Source organism: Ranitomeya variabilis, chromosome 5, assembly GCF_051348905.1.
Source record: "Ranitomeya variabilis isolate aRanVar5 chromosome 5, aRanVar5.hap1, whole genome shotgun sequence".
NCBI classification, from domain to species: Eukaryota; Metazoa; Chordata; class Amphibia; order Anura; family Dendrobatidae; genus Ranitomeya; species Ranitomeya variabilis.
In genome coordinates, this window is record NC_135236.1 from 250678815 (window position 1) to 250697216 (window position 18402).

General features: G+C 45.1%; 1 protein-coding gene across 2 annotated transcripts in view; it reads right to left on the bottom strand.

Annotated features, from left to right (window-relative positions):
• The window catches only part of LOC143773576 (uncharacterized), a 182900-nt gene that overhangs the window by 77514 nt on the left and 86984 nt on the right, over positions 1–18402 (bottom strand). For both annotated transcript variants that reach the window (XM_077260980.1, XM_077260981.1), the window contains exons 6-7: positions 5434–5527; positions 1484–1609 (exon numbers count right to left, since the gene is read on the bottom strand). In XM_077260980.1, the coding sequence (XP_077117095.1) occupies positions 1484–1609; positions 5434–5527 (220 nt within the window). The remainder of the gene's footprint in view (positions 1–1483; positions 1610–5433; positions 5528–18402) is intronic.

Consider the following 18402-nt stretch of genomic DNA (forward strand, 5'->3'; position numbering starts at 1 on the left):
TGCTGAAAGTTCAGAACTTTATTTGGTCGTCAGATCGGTGTGTATCGTTGTGTTTGACAGCAAAAGCAACGATGCCAGCGATGTTTTACAATGGTAACCAGGGTAAATATCGGGTTACTAAGCGCAGGGCCGCGCTTAGTAACCCGATGTTTACCCTGGTTACCATTGTAAATGTAAAAAAAACAAACAGTACATACTCACCTTCTGCTGTCTGTCACACGTCCCTCGCCGTCTGCTTCCTGCACTGACTGTGAGCGCCGGCCGTAAAGTAAAAGCAGAGCACAGCGGTGACGTCACCGCTGTGCTGTGCTTTACGGCCGGCACTCACAGTCAGTGCGGGAAGCAGACGGCGAGGGACGTGTGACAGACAGCAGAAGGTGAGTATGTACTGTTTGTTATTTTTTACATTTACAATGGTAACCAGGGTAAACATCGGGTTACTAAGCGCGGCCCTGCGCTTAGTAACCCGATGTTTACCCTGGTTACCCGGGGACCTCGGCATCGTTGGTCGCTGGCGAGCTGTCCGTGTGACAGCTCCCCAGCGACCACACAACGACTTACCAACGATCACGGCCAGGTCGTATCGCTGGTCGTGATCGTTGGTAAATCGTTTAGTGTGAAGGTACCTTCAGCCTCTGTTGTAACAGGAATACTGAGGAAAGCAAACAGTTCAAACCAGCATCGCAACCATCTTGCAAGTCTGAAATGTCAAATTTAATGTTTTTTTCCCCATGAACAAAAGTTCATTTTAATCAACAGATCTTGAAATAATAATAGGTTCCACAATTGGATGTGTTTAAATAAACCGTAAAACAGTTTTCCAACTAATAAAAGTTAATTTTAAACAACAGATCTTGGAATAATAATAATTTCCACAATTGGATGTGTTTAAATAAAATGTTCCTGTGCTGAGATAATCTTGTAAATGTGCCCCTGCTGTGTACTGTGTAGTGTCTGTCTCTGACCGTGCAGGGACATGGTCTGATCATACCGCAGCTCCTGCGCAGGGAAGGAAGCAAAAGAGTATACACAGACAGGTCAACACAGGATCACAGCTGAGTCTTTCTTTTAGGTAAATTATTGTATAAAGACAGGCAAGTAAATGTTTTACCTCACAAAAAGAATCAGCTTTTGCTTCCTCCCCTCCCAGAAGCTGTGGTATGATCAGACCACGTTCCTGCATGGTCAGACACAGTCATTACACAGTAGGGACACATATATAAAATTATCTCAGTACAGGAACATTTGTGGAAATTATTATTATTCCAAGATCTGTTGATTAAAATTAACTTTTGTTCATGGGAAAACCGCTTTATGGAGCACATGACCTGCTGGAAAGCAGGAAGCCTGGAGGACAAGGTACCGTACTTTGCTTCTGCTTAGGAAAAAATGGACCACCCCTTTAGCTAATATATACATTTTATATTTTAAAATCTGGCAACAGGTCCTCTTTGAAATCCTGGTCTTGATGTTCCCTTATTACCTCTTGTAATTTTCTGAGCTCCTCAACAGCTTGCTTCTTTTCTGCCTCAAGGATTTTCACACGATTCCGAAAGTATACAAGATTTTCTCTGGCTGTCTTCAATTCCCGATTCACCTCATCATTACCCTTTAAAATATTACAAACAATCTTAATCCTAATATGGTGGATGTGTCACTATAAGCATCTACTATATAATTGTCTAAGGGTCACTTCCGTCTTTCTGTCTGTCTGTCTGTCACAGATATTCATTGGTCGTGGCCTCTGTCTGTCATGGAAATCCAAGTCGCTGATTGGTCGCGGCAAAACGGCCATGACCAATCAGCGACGGACACAGCCTGGAGGCAAAATGGCCGCTCCTTCCTCCCCGCAGTGAGTGCCCGCTCCATATTCCCCTCCAGTCAGCACTCACACAGGGTTAATTGCAGCGGTAATGGACCGCGTTATGCCACGGGTAACGCACTCTGTTACCGCTGCTATTAACCCTGTGTGACCAACTTTTTACTATTGATGCTGCCTATGCGGCATCAATAGTTAAAAGATCTAATGTTAAAAATAATTTAAAAATTTAAAAATCGTTATATACTCACCGTCCGTCGGCCCCTCGGATCCAGAACCGGCCTTTCCCGCTCCTCGCGACGCTCCGGTGACCGCTCCATGCATTGCGGTCTCGCGAGATGATGACGTAGAGGTCTCGCGAGACCACTACGTCATCATCTCACGAGACCGCAATGTACTCTTGGGACCGGAGCGCCCGAGGAGCCTCGGTAACCGCTTCGCCTGGATCCGGGGCCAACGGAAGGTGAGTATATAACTATTTTTTATTTTAGTTCTTTTTTTTAACAGGGATATGATGCCCACATTGCTATATACTGCGTGGGCTGTGCAATATACTACGTGGGCTGTGCAATGTACTGCGTGGGCTGTGCAATATTATACATGGGCTGTGCAATATAATACGTGGGCTGTACAATATACTACGTCAGCTGTGCTATATACTACGTGGGCTGTGCAATATAATATGTGGGCTGTGCAATGTACAATGTAGGCTGTGCAATATACTACGTGGGCTGTGCAATATAATACGTGGGCTATGCAATATAATACGTGAGCTGTGCAATGTACTACGTGGGCTGTGCAATATACTACATGGGCTGTGCAATATACTATGTGGGCTGTGCAATATACTACGTGGGCTGTGCTATATACTACGTGGACTGTGCAATATACTTCGTGGGCTGTGCAATGTACTACGTGGGCTGTGCAATGTACTACGTGGGCTGTGCAATATACTGCATGGGCTGTGCTACATACTACATGGGCTGTGCAATATACTACATGGGCTGTGCAATATACTATGTGGGCTGTGCTATATACTATGTGGGCTGTGCAATATACTACGTGGGCTGTGCAATGTACTACGTGGGCTGTGCAATATACTGCGTGGGCTGTGCTATATACTATCTGGGCTGTGCAATATACTACGTGGCCTGTGTTATACACTACATGGCCTGTGTTATACACTACGTGGGCTGTGTTATATACTGCGTGCGTGGGCTGTTATATACTATGTGAGCTGTGTTATATGCTACGTGGGCTGTTATAAACTACGTGGCTGTGTTATATGCAATGTGGGCTGTTATACACTCCATGGGCTGTGCTATATACTACGTGGCTGTGCTATATACTCCCTGGGCTGTGTTATATACTACGTGGCTGTGCTATATACTTCATGAGTTGTGCGATATACTCTGTGGGCTGTGCTGTATACTACGTGGGCTGTGCTATATACTACGTGGCTGTGAAATATACTACGTGGCTGTGGAATATACTACGTGGCTGTGCTATTTACTACGTGGGCTGTTATATACTACATGGCCGGCCGCGAACAAACAGCGACAGGCGAATCCTGTGTATTCAATGTATTATTCTAAAATCTTCATAAATAAACTACATACATATTCTAGAATACCCGATGCGTTAGAATCGGGCTACCATCTAGTCAACTATATAATTGTCTAAGGGTCACTTCCGTCTTTCTGTCTGTCTTTCTGTCTGTCTGTCACGGATATTCATTGGTCGCGGCCTCTGTCTGTCATGGAAATCCAAGTCGCTGATTGGTCGCGGCAAAACGGCCACGAACAATCAGCGACGGGCACAGTAACCGCTTCGCCTGGATCCGGGGCCAACGGAAGGTGAGTATATAACTATTTTTTATTTTAATTATTTTTTTTAACAGGGATATGATGCCCACATTGCTATATACTGCGTGGGCTGTGAAATATACTACGTGGGCTGTGCAATGTACTGCGTGGGATGTGCAATATAATACATGGGCTGTGCAATATAATACGTGGGCTGTGCAATATACTATGTCAGCTGTGCTATATACTACGTGGGCTGTGCAATATAATACGTGGGCTGTGCAATATACTACGTGGGCTGTGCAATGTACAATGTGGGCTGTGCAATATACTACGTGGGCTGTGCAATGTACAACGTGGGCTGTGCAATATACTACGTTTGCTGTGCAATATAATACGTGGGCTGTGCAATATAATATGTGGGCTGTGCAATATAATACATGGGCTGTGCAATATACTACGTGGGCTGTGCAATGTACTGCATGGGATGTGCAATATAATACATGGGCTGTGCAATATAATACGTGGGCTGTGCAATATACTACGTCAGCTGTGCTATATACTACGTGGGCTGTGCAATATACTACGTGGGCTGTGCAATATACTACGTGGGCTGTGCAATGTACAACGTGGGCTGTGCAATATACTACGTGGGCTGTGCAATGTACAACGTGGGCTGTGCAATATACTACATGGGCTGTGCAATATAATATGTGGGCTGTGCAATATAATATGTGGGCTGTGCAATATAATACGTGGGCTGTGCAATATACTGCGTGGGCTGTGCTATATACTACGTGGGCTGTGCAATATACTACGTGGGCTGTGCTATATTCTACGTGGTCTGTGCAATATACTACATGGGCTGTGCAATGTACTACGTGGGCTGTGCAATATACTGCGTGGGCTGTGCTATATACTACGTGGGCTGTGCAATATACTACGTGGCCTGTGTTATACACTACGTGGGCTGTGTTATACACTACGTGGGCTGTGTTATACACTACGTGGACTGTGTTATACACTACGTGGACTGTGTTATACACTACGTGGGCTGTGTTATATACTGCGTGCGTGGGCTGTTATATACTACGTGAGCTGTGTTATATGCTACGTGGGCTGTTATAAACTACGTGGCTGTGTTATATGCTATGTGGGCTGTTATACACTCTGTGGGCTGTGCTATATACTACGTGGCTATGCTATATACTCCGTGGGCTGTGTTATATACTATGTGGCTGTGCTATATACTCCGTGGGCTGTGCTATATACTCCGTGGGCTGTGCTATATACTCCGTGGGCTGTGCTATATACTACGTGGCTGTGCTATATACTACGTGGCTGTGCAATATACTACGTGGCTGTACAATATACTACGTGGCTGTGCTATTTACTATGTGGGCTGTTATATACTACATGGCCGGCCGCAAACAATCAGTGACAGGCTCAGTCTGGCCGCGAATTGGTGCGGGACTTGAACCACGCTTCACTAATTGGTCACGGCCGAATCCTGTGTATTCAATGTATTATTGTAAAATCTTCATAACTAAACTACATACATATTCTACAATACCCGATGCGTTAGAATCGGGCTACCATCTAGTGATAAATAAATGAAAAACACCTTACAATTATGGGAAATAGGAAATAATGGAAAATATTCTGTATTACTTAAGCCTGTAGCTTTTATCAGTATAAACTTTCTTTCTCATCACAAACACAGAACAATAGCTCTTTTATTGTATAATGATAAGAATAAAATACTAAATGACGTAACATCAGAAAAACAGATGCACTGAGGGATTTTACCATAGATATTTTCTGGTTCATCAATTCATTTGTGTAGTTGAAATTTTCTAAATTAGATTTTGCCAGCATCACTTCCATCTCCAGATTTATAATCCTGTAAAGAAGACAGTCACAGCAATATATTTATAGTTAATATTTGTTATGTACAAATGTAGAATATATTACTTTCCCACATGTCTACACTTGCATTATATTCATCATTTAACAAACTTTTCTGTTTTTGCCTTGTGCTATTCACTGTCATTTTGTGCCCCAAATTAACCAAAATGGTAATAAATGTTTTGTGTTTTTTTGCCACAGTAGTATTTTTTGCATAAACATTTCGAGCGCAAAAGGAATTACTCCAGGGGGGACTGTAGTACGTTTGTGAAAAATTTAGCAAATTTTGAAATAATCGCAATTGATAAATTAGACAAAAACATCTAGAAAAACAAAACAAAAAAGGCAAATACATATAAATAGACTTCAAAAAAGTCACACATGGATGGATGAAAAAAGGCGCAAAACAACATAAACAAGATAGTATGGAGAGGTGGGAACGTAGGAGTGGGAGGTAGCAATGTGAGGAGATAGTATAGAAAGAGACAATGTGGTGGGATATTATGAAGAGGTGGTAGTAATCTTGCTCCTCCAGGGGGACCCGCAAGCATGGGCGTTTTCAATCCCATCTGACTCCCAGTCACTTCAGACAGTGGGGGAATTTTTTCTTGCACATGGGCCTTATATATGATAACCCCGATTGCGTCTCCTTAGCTGAGTCCACAAGGCACCAACGTCAGCAAGGAAACCAGTCGGCGGAGGAGTATTGCCCTAGTTTCGGAGGTGGGCCACGGATACTTAATGGAATAACCCTGCACTCCGTAGCCTGTTCTGTGAGGGACTTTCAGTAATAATAATAATAATAATTTTATATAGCGCCAACATATTCCGCAGCGCTTTACAAATTATAGAGGGGATTTTTACAGACAATAGACATTACAGCATAACAAAAATCACAGTTCAAAATAGATACCAATAGGAGTGAGGGCCCTGCTCGCAAGCTTATAATCTATAGGAAAAAGGGAGACACGAGAGGTGGATGGTAACAATTGTTTTCGTTGTTCGGACCAGCCATAGTGTAAGGATCGGGTGTTCATGTAAAGCTGCATGAACCAGTTAACAGCCTAAGTATGTAACAGTACAGACACAGATGGTTATTAACTGCATGAAATGTATGAGTACATGATGTGAGGAACCTGATTAAAGTTTAAGGTTTGTTTGTTTTTTTGAATGGGCCACACAGGGATAGTTAGGTTAATGCGTTGAGTAGGTAGGCCAGTCTGAACTAATGCGTTTTTAGGGCACGCTTAAAACTATAGGGATTAATCTTATTAACCTGAGTAGTGCATTCCAAAGAATTGGCGAAGCACGAGAAAAGTCTTGGAGACAGGAGTGGGAGGTTCTGATTATTGAGGATGCTAACCTCAGGTTATTAGCAGAACAGAAAGCACGGATAGGGTGGTAGACTGAGACCAGGGAGGAGATGTAGGGTGGTGCTGAGCCATGGAGGGCTTTGTGGATGAGGGTAATAGTTTTGAACTGGATTCTTGAGTGGATGGGTAACCAGTGTAATGACTGGCACAGTGTAGAGGCATCGGTGTAACGGTTGGTGAGGAATATAATCCTGGCAGCAGCATTCAGGACAGATTGTAGCGGGGAGAGTTTGGTAAGAGGGAGGCCAATTAAGAGAGAGTTACAATAGTCAAGATGAGAATGAATGAGTGAAACAGTAAGAGTTTTTGCAGTGTCGAAAGTAAGAAAAGGGCGAATTCTAGAAATGTTTTTGAGATGCAGATAAGAAGAGCGAGCCAAAGATCGGATGTGGGGGTGAAGGAAAGCTCAGAATCAAGGATGACCCCAAGGCAGAGGGCATATTGCTTGGGGGTAATAATGGAACCACACATCGAGATGGCAATGTCAAGCAAAGGTAGGTTAGCAGAGGGAGAGAACACGAGGAGTTCCGTTTTTGACAGGTTCAGTTTCAGATAGAGGGAGGACATGATGTTAGAGACAGCGGTAAGACAATCACTGGTGTTTTCTAAAAAGGCAAACGTGATATCAGGAGAAGAAGTGTATAATTGGGTGTCATCAGCATAGAGATGGTACTGGAAACCAAATCTACTGATTGTTTGTCCAATAGGGGCAGTATATAAAGAGAAGAGGAGGGGGGCCTAGGACTGATCCTTGAGGAACCCCAACAGTAAGGGGAAGGTGAGAGGAGGTGGAACCAGCAAAAGATACAGTGAAGGAGCGGTCAGAGAGATAGGAGGAGAACCAGGAGAGAACGGTGTCATTGAGGCCGATGGAGCGTAGCATAGTGAGGAGGAGCTGATGATTCACAGTATCGAATGCTGCGGAGAGATCCAAGAGAATTAGCATGGAGTAGTGACCATTAGATTTAGCTGTTAGTAGATCATTAGAGACTTTAGTGAGGGCAGATTCAGTAGAATGTAAAGAGCGGAAACCAGATTGAAGAGGGTCGAGAAGAGAGTTATCTGAGAGATAGCGGATAAGACAGGAGTGGACCAGGCGTTCGAGAAGTTTAGAGATGAAGGGAAGATTAGAGACAGGTCTATAATTAGCGGCACAGTTTTGGTTGAGGGATGTTTTTTTAAGTAATGAGTGTATGATGGCATGCTTAAATGAGGAGGGAAAAATACAGGAAAAGAGAAAAAGGTTGAATATTTTTGTTAGGTGAGAGGTCACAGCCAGGGAAAGGGGCTGGAGGAGATGTGACTGAATGGGGTCACTGGTGCAAGTGGTCGGGCGAGAAGATGCAAGGAGCCTGATTACTTCTTCTTCTGTAACTGGTTCAAAGTCAAAGAGTGAACTGGATGCAGTGGGGGAGGGAGGACAGTGCATGGTATGAAGGGTGTTGTGAATTTACCTTTTTGGCTCCCTCTAGTGGTTACTAGTGATTTGACTCTGGGAATGTCTGCCATCCCTTGTATGCTCACCTGGGTCGTTAGGTCAGGGGTGTTGCTATATAAGCTCCCTGGACCTTCAGTTCAATGCCTGGCAACGTTGTAATCAGAGCTAATCTGTTGTGCTCTTGTCTACTGATCCTGGTTCCTGCTAGATTAAGCTAAGTCTGCTTTCTTGCTTTTTGCTATTTGTTTTAGTTTGCATTTTTGTCCAGCTTGTACATAATCTGTATCCTAACCTTGCTGGAAGCTCTAGGGAGGCTGGAGTTCTCCCCCCGGGCCGTTAGACGGTTCGGGGGTTCTTGAATTTCCAGTGTGGATTTTTGATAGGGTTTTTGTTGACCATATAAGTTATCTTACTACATTCTGCTATTAGTAAGTGGGCCTCTCTTTGCTAAACCTAGTTCATCTCTGTGTTTGTCATTTCCTCTTACCTCACCGTTATTATTTGTGGGGGGCTTGTATCCAACTTTTGGGGTCTATTCTCTGGAGGCAACAGAGGTCTTTGTTTTCCTCTTCTAGGGGTAGTTAGTCCTCCGGCTGGCGCGAGACATCTAGCGACCAACGTAGGCATGTTCCCCGGCTACTTCTAGTGTTGGCGTTAGGAGTAGATATATGGTCAACCCAGTTACCACTGCCCTATGAGCTGGATTTTTGTACTTCGCAGACTTACTTGTTCCTCTGAGACCCTCGCCATTGGGGTCATAACAGTTTGCCAGGCCAGTATTAAATGTTAAATGCATTGCAGAAGCGGGATTATAAGAAAGAAAATTCTGAGTTTTTTTTTCTCTTTCTCATTTTTTTTTTCTTTTCCCCTTTACCTCTGAGTGGCTTGTGTTTGCTGCAGACATGAATGTCCAGACCTTGATTACAGGTGTGGACCAGCTTACTGCTCGTGTGCAGGGCATACAAGATTATGTTATCAGAAATCCTATGTCAGAACCTAAGATACCGATTCCTGAACTGTTTTCCGGAGACCGATTTAAATTTAGAAATTTCAGGAATAATTGTAAATTGTTTTTGTCCCTGAGACCCTGTTCATCTGGAGACTCCGCTCAGCAAGTGAAAATTGTTATTTCTTTTTTACGGGGCGACCCTCAGGATTGGGCCTTCTCCCTGGCGCCAGGAGATCCGACATTGGCTGATATTGATGCGTTTTTTCTGGCGCTCGGTTTGCTTTATGAGGAACCCAATCTTGAGATTCAGGCAGAAAAAGCCTTGCTGGCTATGTCTCAGGGCCAGGACGAGGCTGAAGTGTATTGCCAAAAATTTCGGAAATGGTCCGTGCTGACCCAGTGGAACGAGTGTGCATTGGCTGCAAATTTCAGAAATGGCCTTTCTGAAGCCATTAAGAATGTGATGGTGGGTTTTCCCATTCCCACAGGTCTGAATGATTCCATGGCCCTGGCAATTCAAATCGACCGGCGGTTGCGGGAGCGCAAAACCGCAAATTCCCTCATGGTGTTGTCTGAACAGGCACCTGATTTAATGCAATGTGATAGAATCCTGACTAGAAATGAGCGGAAAATTCATAGACGCCAGAATGGCTTGTGTTACTACTGTGGTGATTCTACACATGTTATCTCAGCATGCTCTAAACGTCTTACTAGGGTTGTTAGTCCTGTCGCCATTGGTAATTTGCAACCTAAATTTATTCTATCTGTAACTTTGATTTGCTCACTGTCATCGTATCCTGTCATGGCGTTTGTAGACTCAGGTGCTGCCCTGAGTCTGATGGATCTGTCATTTGCCAAGCGCTGCGGTTTTGTTCTGGAGCCATTAGAAAATCCTATCCCTCTTAGGGGTATTGATGCTACGCCTTTGGCAAAAAATAAACCGCAGTTTTGGACACAGGTTACCATGTGCATGACTCCCGAACATCGGGAGGTGATACGTTTTCTTGTTCTGCATAAGATGCATGATTTGGTTGTTTTGGGTTTGCCATGGTTACAGACCCATAATCCAGTCTTGGACTGGAAGGCAATGTCGGTGTCAAGTTGGGGCTGCCATGGAATTCATGGAGATTCCCTGCCCTTGTCTATTGCTTCTTCTACGCCTTCGGAAGTTCCGGCGTATTTGTCTGATTATCAGGATGTCTTCAGCGAGTCTAAGTCCAGTGCACTGCCTCCTCATAGGGAATGTGACTGTGCAATAGATTTGATTCCTGGCAGTAAGTTTCCTAAGGGGAGACTGTTTAATTTGTCGGTACCTGAACATACCGCGATGCGTTCATATATCAAGGAGTCTCTTGAGAAGGGGCATATCCGTCCTTCTTCTTCCCCTCTTGGTGCGGGATTCTTTTTTGTGGCCAAAAAGGACGGATCTTTGAGGCCTTGTATTGACTATCGGCTTTTAAACAAGATCACTGTCAAATTTCAGTATCCTTTGCCGCTGTTGTCAGACTTGTTTGCCCGGATTAAAGGTGCCAAGTGGTTCACCAAGATAGACCTTCGTGGTGCGTACAACCTTGTGCGCATTAAGCAAGGCGATGAATGGAAAACCGCATTCAATACGCCCGAAGGTCATTTTGAGTACTTGGTGATGCCATTTGGGCTCTCTAATGCACCTTCAGTTTTTCAGTCCTTCATGCATGACATTTTCCGGAAGTATCTGGATAAATTTTTGATTGTTTATCTGGATGATATTCTGGTTTTTTCTGATGATTGGGACTCGCATGTGGAGCAGGTCAGGATGGTTTTTAAGATTTTGCGTGAAAATTCTTTGTTTGTTAAAGGCTCAAAGTGTCTCTTTGGTGTACAGAGGGTTCCCTTTTTGGGGTTCATTTTTTCCCCTTCTGCTGTGGAGATGGACCCAGTCAAGGTCCGAGCTATTCATGATTGGACTCAACCCTCGTCAGTTAAGAGTCTTCAGAAGTTCTTGGGTTTTGCTAACTTCTACCGTCGTTTTATCGCAAATTTTTCTAGCGTTGTTAAACCATTGACGGATATGACCAAGAAAGGCTCTGATGTAGCTAACTGGGCTCCTGCTGCCGTGGAGGCTTTCCAGGAGTTGAAACGCCGGTTTACTTCGGCGCCTGTTTTGTGCCAACCTGACACCTCACTTCCCTTTCAGGTGGAGGTGGATGCTTCGGAGATTGGGGCAGGGGCCGTTTTGTCGCAGAGAGGCCCTGGTTGCTCTACTATGAGACCTTGTGCCTTTTTCTCCAGGAAGTTTTCGCCGGCAGAGCGAAATTATGATGTGGGCAATCGGGAGTTGTTGGCCATGAAGTGGGCATTTGAGGAGTGGCGTCATTGGCTCGAGGGTGCTAAGCATCGTGTGGTGGTCTTGACTGATCACAAAAATCTGATGTATCTCGAGTCTGCTAAACGCCTGAATCCTAGACAGGCCCGCTGGTCATTGTTTTTCTCCCGTTTTGACTTTGTGGTCTCGTATGTACCAGGTTCTAAGAATGTGAAGGCCGATGCTCTGTCTAGGAGCTTTGTGCCTGATGCTCCTGGTGTCGCTGAACCTGTGGGTATTCTTAAGGAAGGAGTTATCTTGTCAGCTATTTCTCCTGATCTGCGGCGTGTGTTGCAGAGATTTCAGGCTGGTAGGCCTGACTCTTGTCCATCTGACAGATTGTTTGTGCCTGCTAAATGGACCAGCAGAGTCATTTCCGAAGTTCATTCCTCAGTGTTGGCAGGGCACCCGGGAATTTTTGGCACCAGAGATCTGGTGGCCAGGTCCTTTTGGTGGCCTTCCTTGTCAAGGGATGTGCGGTCATTTGTGCAGTCCTGTGGAACTTGTGCTCGAGCTAAGCCTTGCTGTTCTCGTGCCAGCGGGTTGCTCTTGCCCTTGCCTGTCCCGAAGAGACCTTGGACACACATCTCTATGGATTTCATTTCTGATCTTCCGGTGTCTCAGGGCATGTCTGTCATCTGGGTGATATGTGATCGTTTCTCCAAGATGGTCCATTTGGTTCCTTTGCCTAAGCTGCCCTCCTCTTCTGATCTGGTTCCTGTGTTCTTCCAGAACGTGGTTCGTTTGCACGGCATTCCTGAGAATATTGTGTTGGACAGAGGATCCCAGTTTGTTTCCAGGTTCTGGCGATCCTTTTGTGGTAGGATGGGCATTGATTTGTCGTTTTCGTCCGCTTTTCATCCCCAGACTAACGGACAAACGGAGTGAACTAATCAGACTCTGGAGGCTTATTTGAGGTGTTTTGTCTCTTCTGATCAGGATGATTGGGTGACCTTCTTGCCGTTGGCTGAATTTGCCCTTAATAATCGGGCTAGTTCCGCCACCTTGGTTTCGCCATTTTTCTGCAACTCTGGTTTCCATCCTCGTTTTTCCTCGGGACATGTGGAGCCTTCTGACTGTCCTGGGGTGGATTCTGTGGTGGATAGGTTGCAGCGGATCTGGAGTCATGTGGTGGACAACTTGAAGTTGTCACAGGAGAAGGCTCAGCGTTTTGCCAACCGCCGCCGCGGTGTGGGTCCCCGACTTCGCGTTGGGGATTTGGTATGGCTGTCTTCTCGATTTGTTCCTATGAAGGTCTCCTCTCCCAAATTTAAGCCTCGCTTCATTGGTCCTTACAAGATATTGGAAATCCTTAATCCTGTATCCTTTCGCCTGGATCTTCCGGTGTCGTTTGCCATTCACAACGTATTTCATAGGTCCTTGTTGCGGCGGTACGTTGTGCCTGTGGTCCCTTCTGCTGAGCCTCCTGCTCCGGTGTTGGTTGAGGGCGAGTTGGAGTACGTGGTGGAGAAGATCTTAGATTCTCGTCTCTCCAGGCGGAGGCTTCAGTACCTGGTCAAGTGGAAGGGCTATGGTCAGGAGGATAATTCCTGGGTGGTCGCCTCTGATGTGCATGCGGCCGATTTGGTTCGTGCCTTTCACACTGCTCATCCTGATCGCCCTGGTGGTCTTGGTGAGGGTTCAGTGACCCCTCACTAAGGGGGGGGTACTGTTGTGAATTTACCTTTTTGGCTCCCTCTAGTGGTTACTAGTGATTTGACTCTGGGAATGTCTGCCATCCCTTGTATGCTCACCTGGGTCGTTAGGTCAGGGGTGTTGCTATATAAGCTCCCTGGACCTTCAGTTCAATGCCTGGCAGCGTTGTAATCAGAGCTAATCTGTTGTGCTCTTGTCTACTGATCCTGGTTCCTGCTAGATTAAGCTAAGTCTGCTTTCTTGCTTTTTGCTATTTGTTTTTGTTTGCATTTTTGTCCAGCTTGTACATAATCTGTATCCTAACCTTGCTGGAAGCTCTAGGGAGGCTGGAGTTCTCCCCCCGGGCCGTTAGACGGTTCGGGGGTTCTTGAATTTCCAGTGTGGATTTTTGATAGGGTTTTTGTTGACCATATAAGTTATCTTACTACATTCTGCTATTAGTAAGTGGGCCTCTCTTTGCTAAACCTAGTTCATCTCTGTGTTTGTCATTTCCTCTTACCTCACCGTTATTATTTGTGGGGGGCTTGTATCCAACTTTTGGGGTCTATTCTCTGGAGGCAAGAGAGGTCTTTGTTTTCCTCTTCTAGGGGTAGTTAGTCCTCCGGCTGGCGCGAGACATCTAGCGACCAACGTAGGCATGTTCCCCGGCTAATTCTAGTGTTGGCGTTAGGAGTAGATATATGGTCAACCCAGTTACCACTGCCCTATGAGCTGGATTTTTGTACTTCGCAGACTTACTTGTTCCTCTGAGACCCTCGCCATTGGGGTCATAACAGAAGGGATTGGGAAGAATCCCTTGAGGCAGCCATGTATCTGGTGACTCAGGTTGATCGCAGTCTTTGCCAGAGACATAGGGAGACACCTCTGGGTACGGGAGGTCCAGGGTCAAGGGAGATCAGCTCTAATCCAACTGAGGAACCCATGCAGGGGGGTGCAGAATCTCACTCTGGTAAACTGTCTGTTGTTCAGCAAAAATGGGGAGCGTGTTTCTACTGTGGAAAAAAGGGCCATTTCGTGGGCACGTGTCCTTCTCGACCACATAGTAAAACAGCCGCCGGAATACTGGGTGGCCCAGGTTGCAGGAAGGTTAGGAAACTGGGTGTACTCATCACCTCCTTGAGTAGGGCACAATTTTTTCCTCCAGCTGAAATCCACCTGGGTGAGATTAAGGTGTACGTGTCTGCATTTCTGGGATTAATTTGATCGATGCTAGGTTGATCCAGGTCCAAGGTCTCATTGCACATACTTTTTCCAGACCCATACCCATAATCGCCATTGACTCTGCCCTCTTGAGACAGGGGTATTTTACTCAAGTTGTCCGAGGCTTACATCTTCAGGTGGGGGCCATGCACTCTGAAGTAATAGACTGTTATGTGCTAGAGGGTCTGCCCCGACCTGTGGTTTTTGGACTTCTTTGGTTCGCTCTGCACAATCCTGTAGTTGATTGGCAGACTCAGGAAGTGGTAAAGTGGAGTGTGTATTGTCAAGGAAACTGCTTAGGTCCCCGGCTTCCTAGGGTCGATACTCAGTCTGTGCCAAAATACCTGTCGGATTTTGGGGATGTGTTCTCGGAGCATTGGTGCCAAGACCTTCCTCCCCATTGTCATTATGATTGTGTTCTTATCATCTCATTCCTGGTGCCAAGCTGCCTAAAAGCAGACTATATAATATCTCTGGTCCAGAAAGGCAGGCCATGAAGGACTACAGAAAGCCTGGCTAAAGGTCATATATAACCATCCTTGTCCACCATTGCCGTGGGGTTCTTTTTTGTAGAGAAAAAAGATGGGGGTTATGGCCCTGGTTGGATTTACGCGAACTCAATACGATCACTGTCCATGATCCTTACCTGTTCCCTCTCATCCCAGACCTTATTAATCAGATTTTAGGAGCAAAATGGTTCTCAAAAATGGACCTCAGGGGGGCATATAATCTCATTCGCATTAAGGAGGGGGATGAGTTGAAAACAGCGTTCAATATGCCTGAGGGACACTATGAGAACCTCATGATGCCTTTTGGGTTGAAGAATGCACCCGCCGTCTTTCAACACGTTATAAATTACATCTTTAGTCACCTGGAAGGCAGATTTGTGGTTACCTATCTGAATGACATATTAATTTATTCACCTGACCTTGAGGCACATCAGGTACATGTCAGGCAGGTCTTACATATACTCTGAGACAATAAATTAAGTGTATGTGTATGTTCTCGGTTGAGCAGATCCCTTTCCTTGGATATGTGTTGTTTTCCACTGGTTTTCGCATGGATCCGGCGAAAGTCTGGGTGGTATTTGATTGGGATCATCCTGAGTATTTGAAAGCGTTACAAAGGATTTTAGGTTTCGCCAACTACTGCCGTAAGTTCATAAAGAATGTTTCGGTAGTAGCCAAACCTCTTACGGATATGACAAGGAAGAAGATGGACTTCTCCAAGTGGTCCAGTCCTGCCAGGTAGGCATTTGATACATTAAAGAGGTGTTTTTCATCTGCGACGATCCTTATACAGCCTGACATCTTCCAGCCTTTTATCGTTGAAGTTTATGCATCTGAGGTGGGAGTGGGGGGCTGTATTGTCGCAGGATGCATCTCCTGGTAAATGGCAACCATGTGCTTATTTTTCTAAGAAACTGTCTCCTGCTGAGAAAAATTATGACAGTGGTAACAAGGAACTCTTAGCAACTAAATGGGTTTTTGAAGAGTGACATCATGTTTTTGAGGGAGTGGTTCATCTGGTTATGGTAATCACAGATCATAAGAATCTGGTATATTTGGAATCAGTGAAACATCTAACACCTCGAAAGTCAAGATTGGCATTGTTCTTTACCAGGTTTAACTTTTTTGTCACATATAGGCTGGGGAACAAAAACATTAAGGTTGATGCCTTATCTTGTTGTTTTCCTGGGGGTAGGAAATAAGTGTGAACCGGTACCTATTCTTCAAAAAGGGGTGGTTATAGCATCTACATGCTCCGATCTGGAAAAAGAAGTTGTTGACGCTCAGGGAGATGCTCCTGCTGCCTGTACACTTGGTAAGCTATTTGTTCCTGTTAATCTTTGTCCTGGAGTCCTTAGTGAACATAACGATTCGGTCTTGGCTAGACATCCTGGTAATAAAACCACCACTGATCTACTTGCCGTTTTTGGTGGCCAGGTGCTCATCAGGATGTCCGGGAGTATGTAGCCGCCTGCAGCGTCTGTGCGCATTCTAAGATCTCTCATACTCGTCCATCGGGTGCACTCCATTCATTGGATATTCCCAGTAGACCTTGGACTCACTTGTTGGTCGATTTTATCACGGATCCTTGTCAGCAGGGAACACTGTAATTATGGTGGTGGTAGATAGATTCAGTAAAATGTCTCATTTTATCGCAGTGCCAGCTTTACCGAACACCAAAGTCCTTGGTGCAAATTTTGGCCAGGAAAATACTTAGATTACATGGGATCCCAACCAATATTGTTTCTGACTGGCAGGTACAGTTTGTTTCCAAGTTTTGGAGGGCATTTTACACCCATTTGGGGATCCATCTGTCATTTTCCTCTGCGTTTCACCTGCAGTCTAATGGTCAGACTGAGTGGGTTAACCAGAATCTGGAGATGTATCTCAGGTGTTTTGCATCTGAAAATCAGGAGGATTGGGTTACTTACTGTTAGCCAAATTTGCTGTAAATAATAGTTGTCAGGAATCAACCAGTAAGTACCCCTTTTTGGGACATATGTGTGCCATCCTCAGTTCAGTTCATTTAATAAAGACCGTCCTTCCGGAATACCTGAAGAGGAACAGTTTTCATCTTCTATTACGTCCATATGGCAGGGGGTTATTAATAATTTGAGGAGGATGAGATCCAAACATAAGAGTGTGGCTGGTCAGAGACATTTCGTGGGTCCGGACCTATGTGTTGGTGACTTGGTGTGGTTGTTCTTTAGGAACATTAAGCTGAAGGTTCCATCTTGGAAACTGGGTCCCAGGTTTATCGATCCTTATAAGATCGCACCATAGTCAATCCTGTAGCATTCCGCCTTGCTCTACCACCTATGTTTAGATTCCATAATGTATTTCATTGATCTCTCCGCAAAAAATACATCACATCTTTAGTACCATCACTACTACCGTCATCTCTTGTCATTGTCAATGGAAACTTAGAGTTTCAGATAGTAAAAATCTTGGATTTCTATGAGGTTCTGGAGGTCCCTCATAGAAAGGGGGTACTGTCACAGGGTTACCGTGACAGTGTGGATGTCATGTCGGACGCCGTTCAGACCAGGTCATCCGACAGACAGCGGTAATTCCGCTTTTGACCACTATTTGCTCTTTGGCGTCTGCTAGATTTTATCTAGCTGTTCCGGGGTTAATTTACCTAATCCTCGGATTGGAAGCTGGGCCATTCCCATGGCCTTTAAATAGTTATCCTGTTCATTGGGCGTCGCCGATTATAGCTTCTGTCTTGTGCGTTGTTATCTCGGTCTGGAGAGGAGAGCTGGTTGTTGGAGATTCGTTGCTGGTGGTGTATTTTCCTCTGTCTTATTTACTCCTTCCTATATTTGTATTTACTTTGCCCTGCACATATAGAGTGTATTCCTGAGTGACTGCGGCGTGGTGTATATTTTCCTTTATCCTTGTCTGTGCTAACTGTGGGTATTGGAATATTACTTCTTCACTGGGTGGAGGGCGGAGGTATCAGCCTAGGGTTAACACAGGAGTCAGGGTGAGGTTCGAGGCCTGGACATGCACACCATCAGTGTAAACTCCAGGTAGAGGGTCAGTCAGGATTTCCCTAGTCTGAGGGAAACTGCAGGGGCCCGGGTTTTTAGCTCTCGCTCACCTAGTCTCCCCGTGACATTATAATCGGCCCAAAAAAAAAAGGGGTTTCTTTTTTTTGTGTGTTTTGTCATGGATCCCATGACTTCCATAACCCGCCAGTTGGAGGCGCTGTCCCTATAGGTCACTGAGTTGAGGGGGGCAGTGCTGCAACAGGGACTAGCAGTATCTAATGTGCAGGCTGGAGCGAGAGGAAGAGTTGCTGAGCCTAAATTTCCTTTGCCTGAAAGATTTACTGGGGAAAGCAGTAAATTTGTTTCTTTTCGTGAAGCTTGCAAACTATATTTCCGCATGCGCCC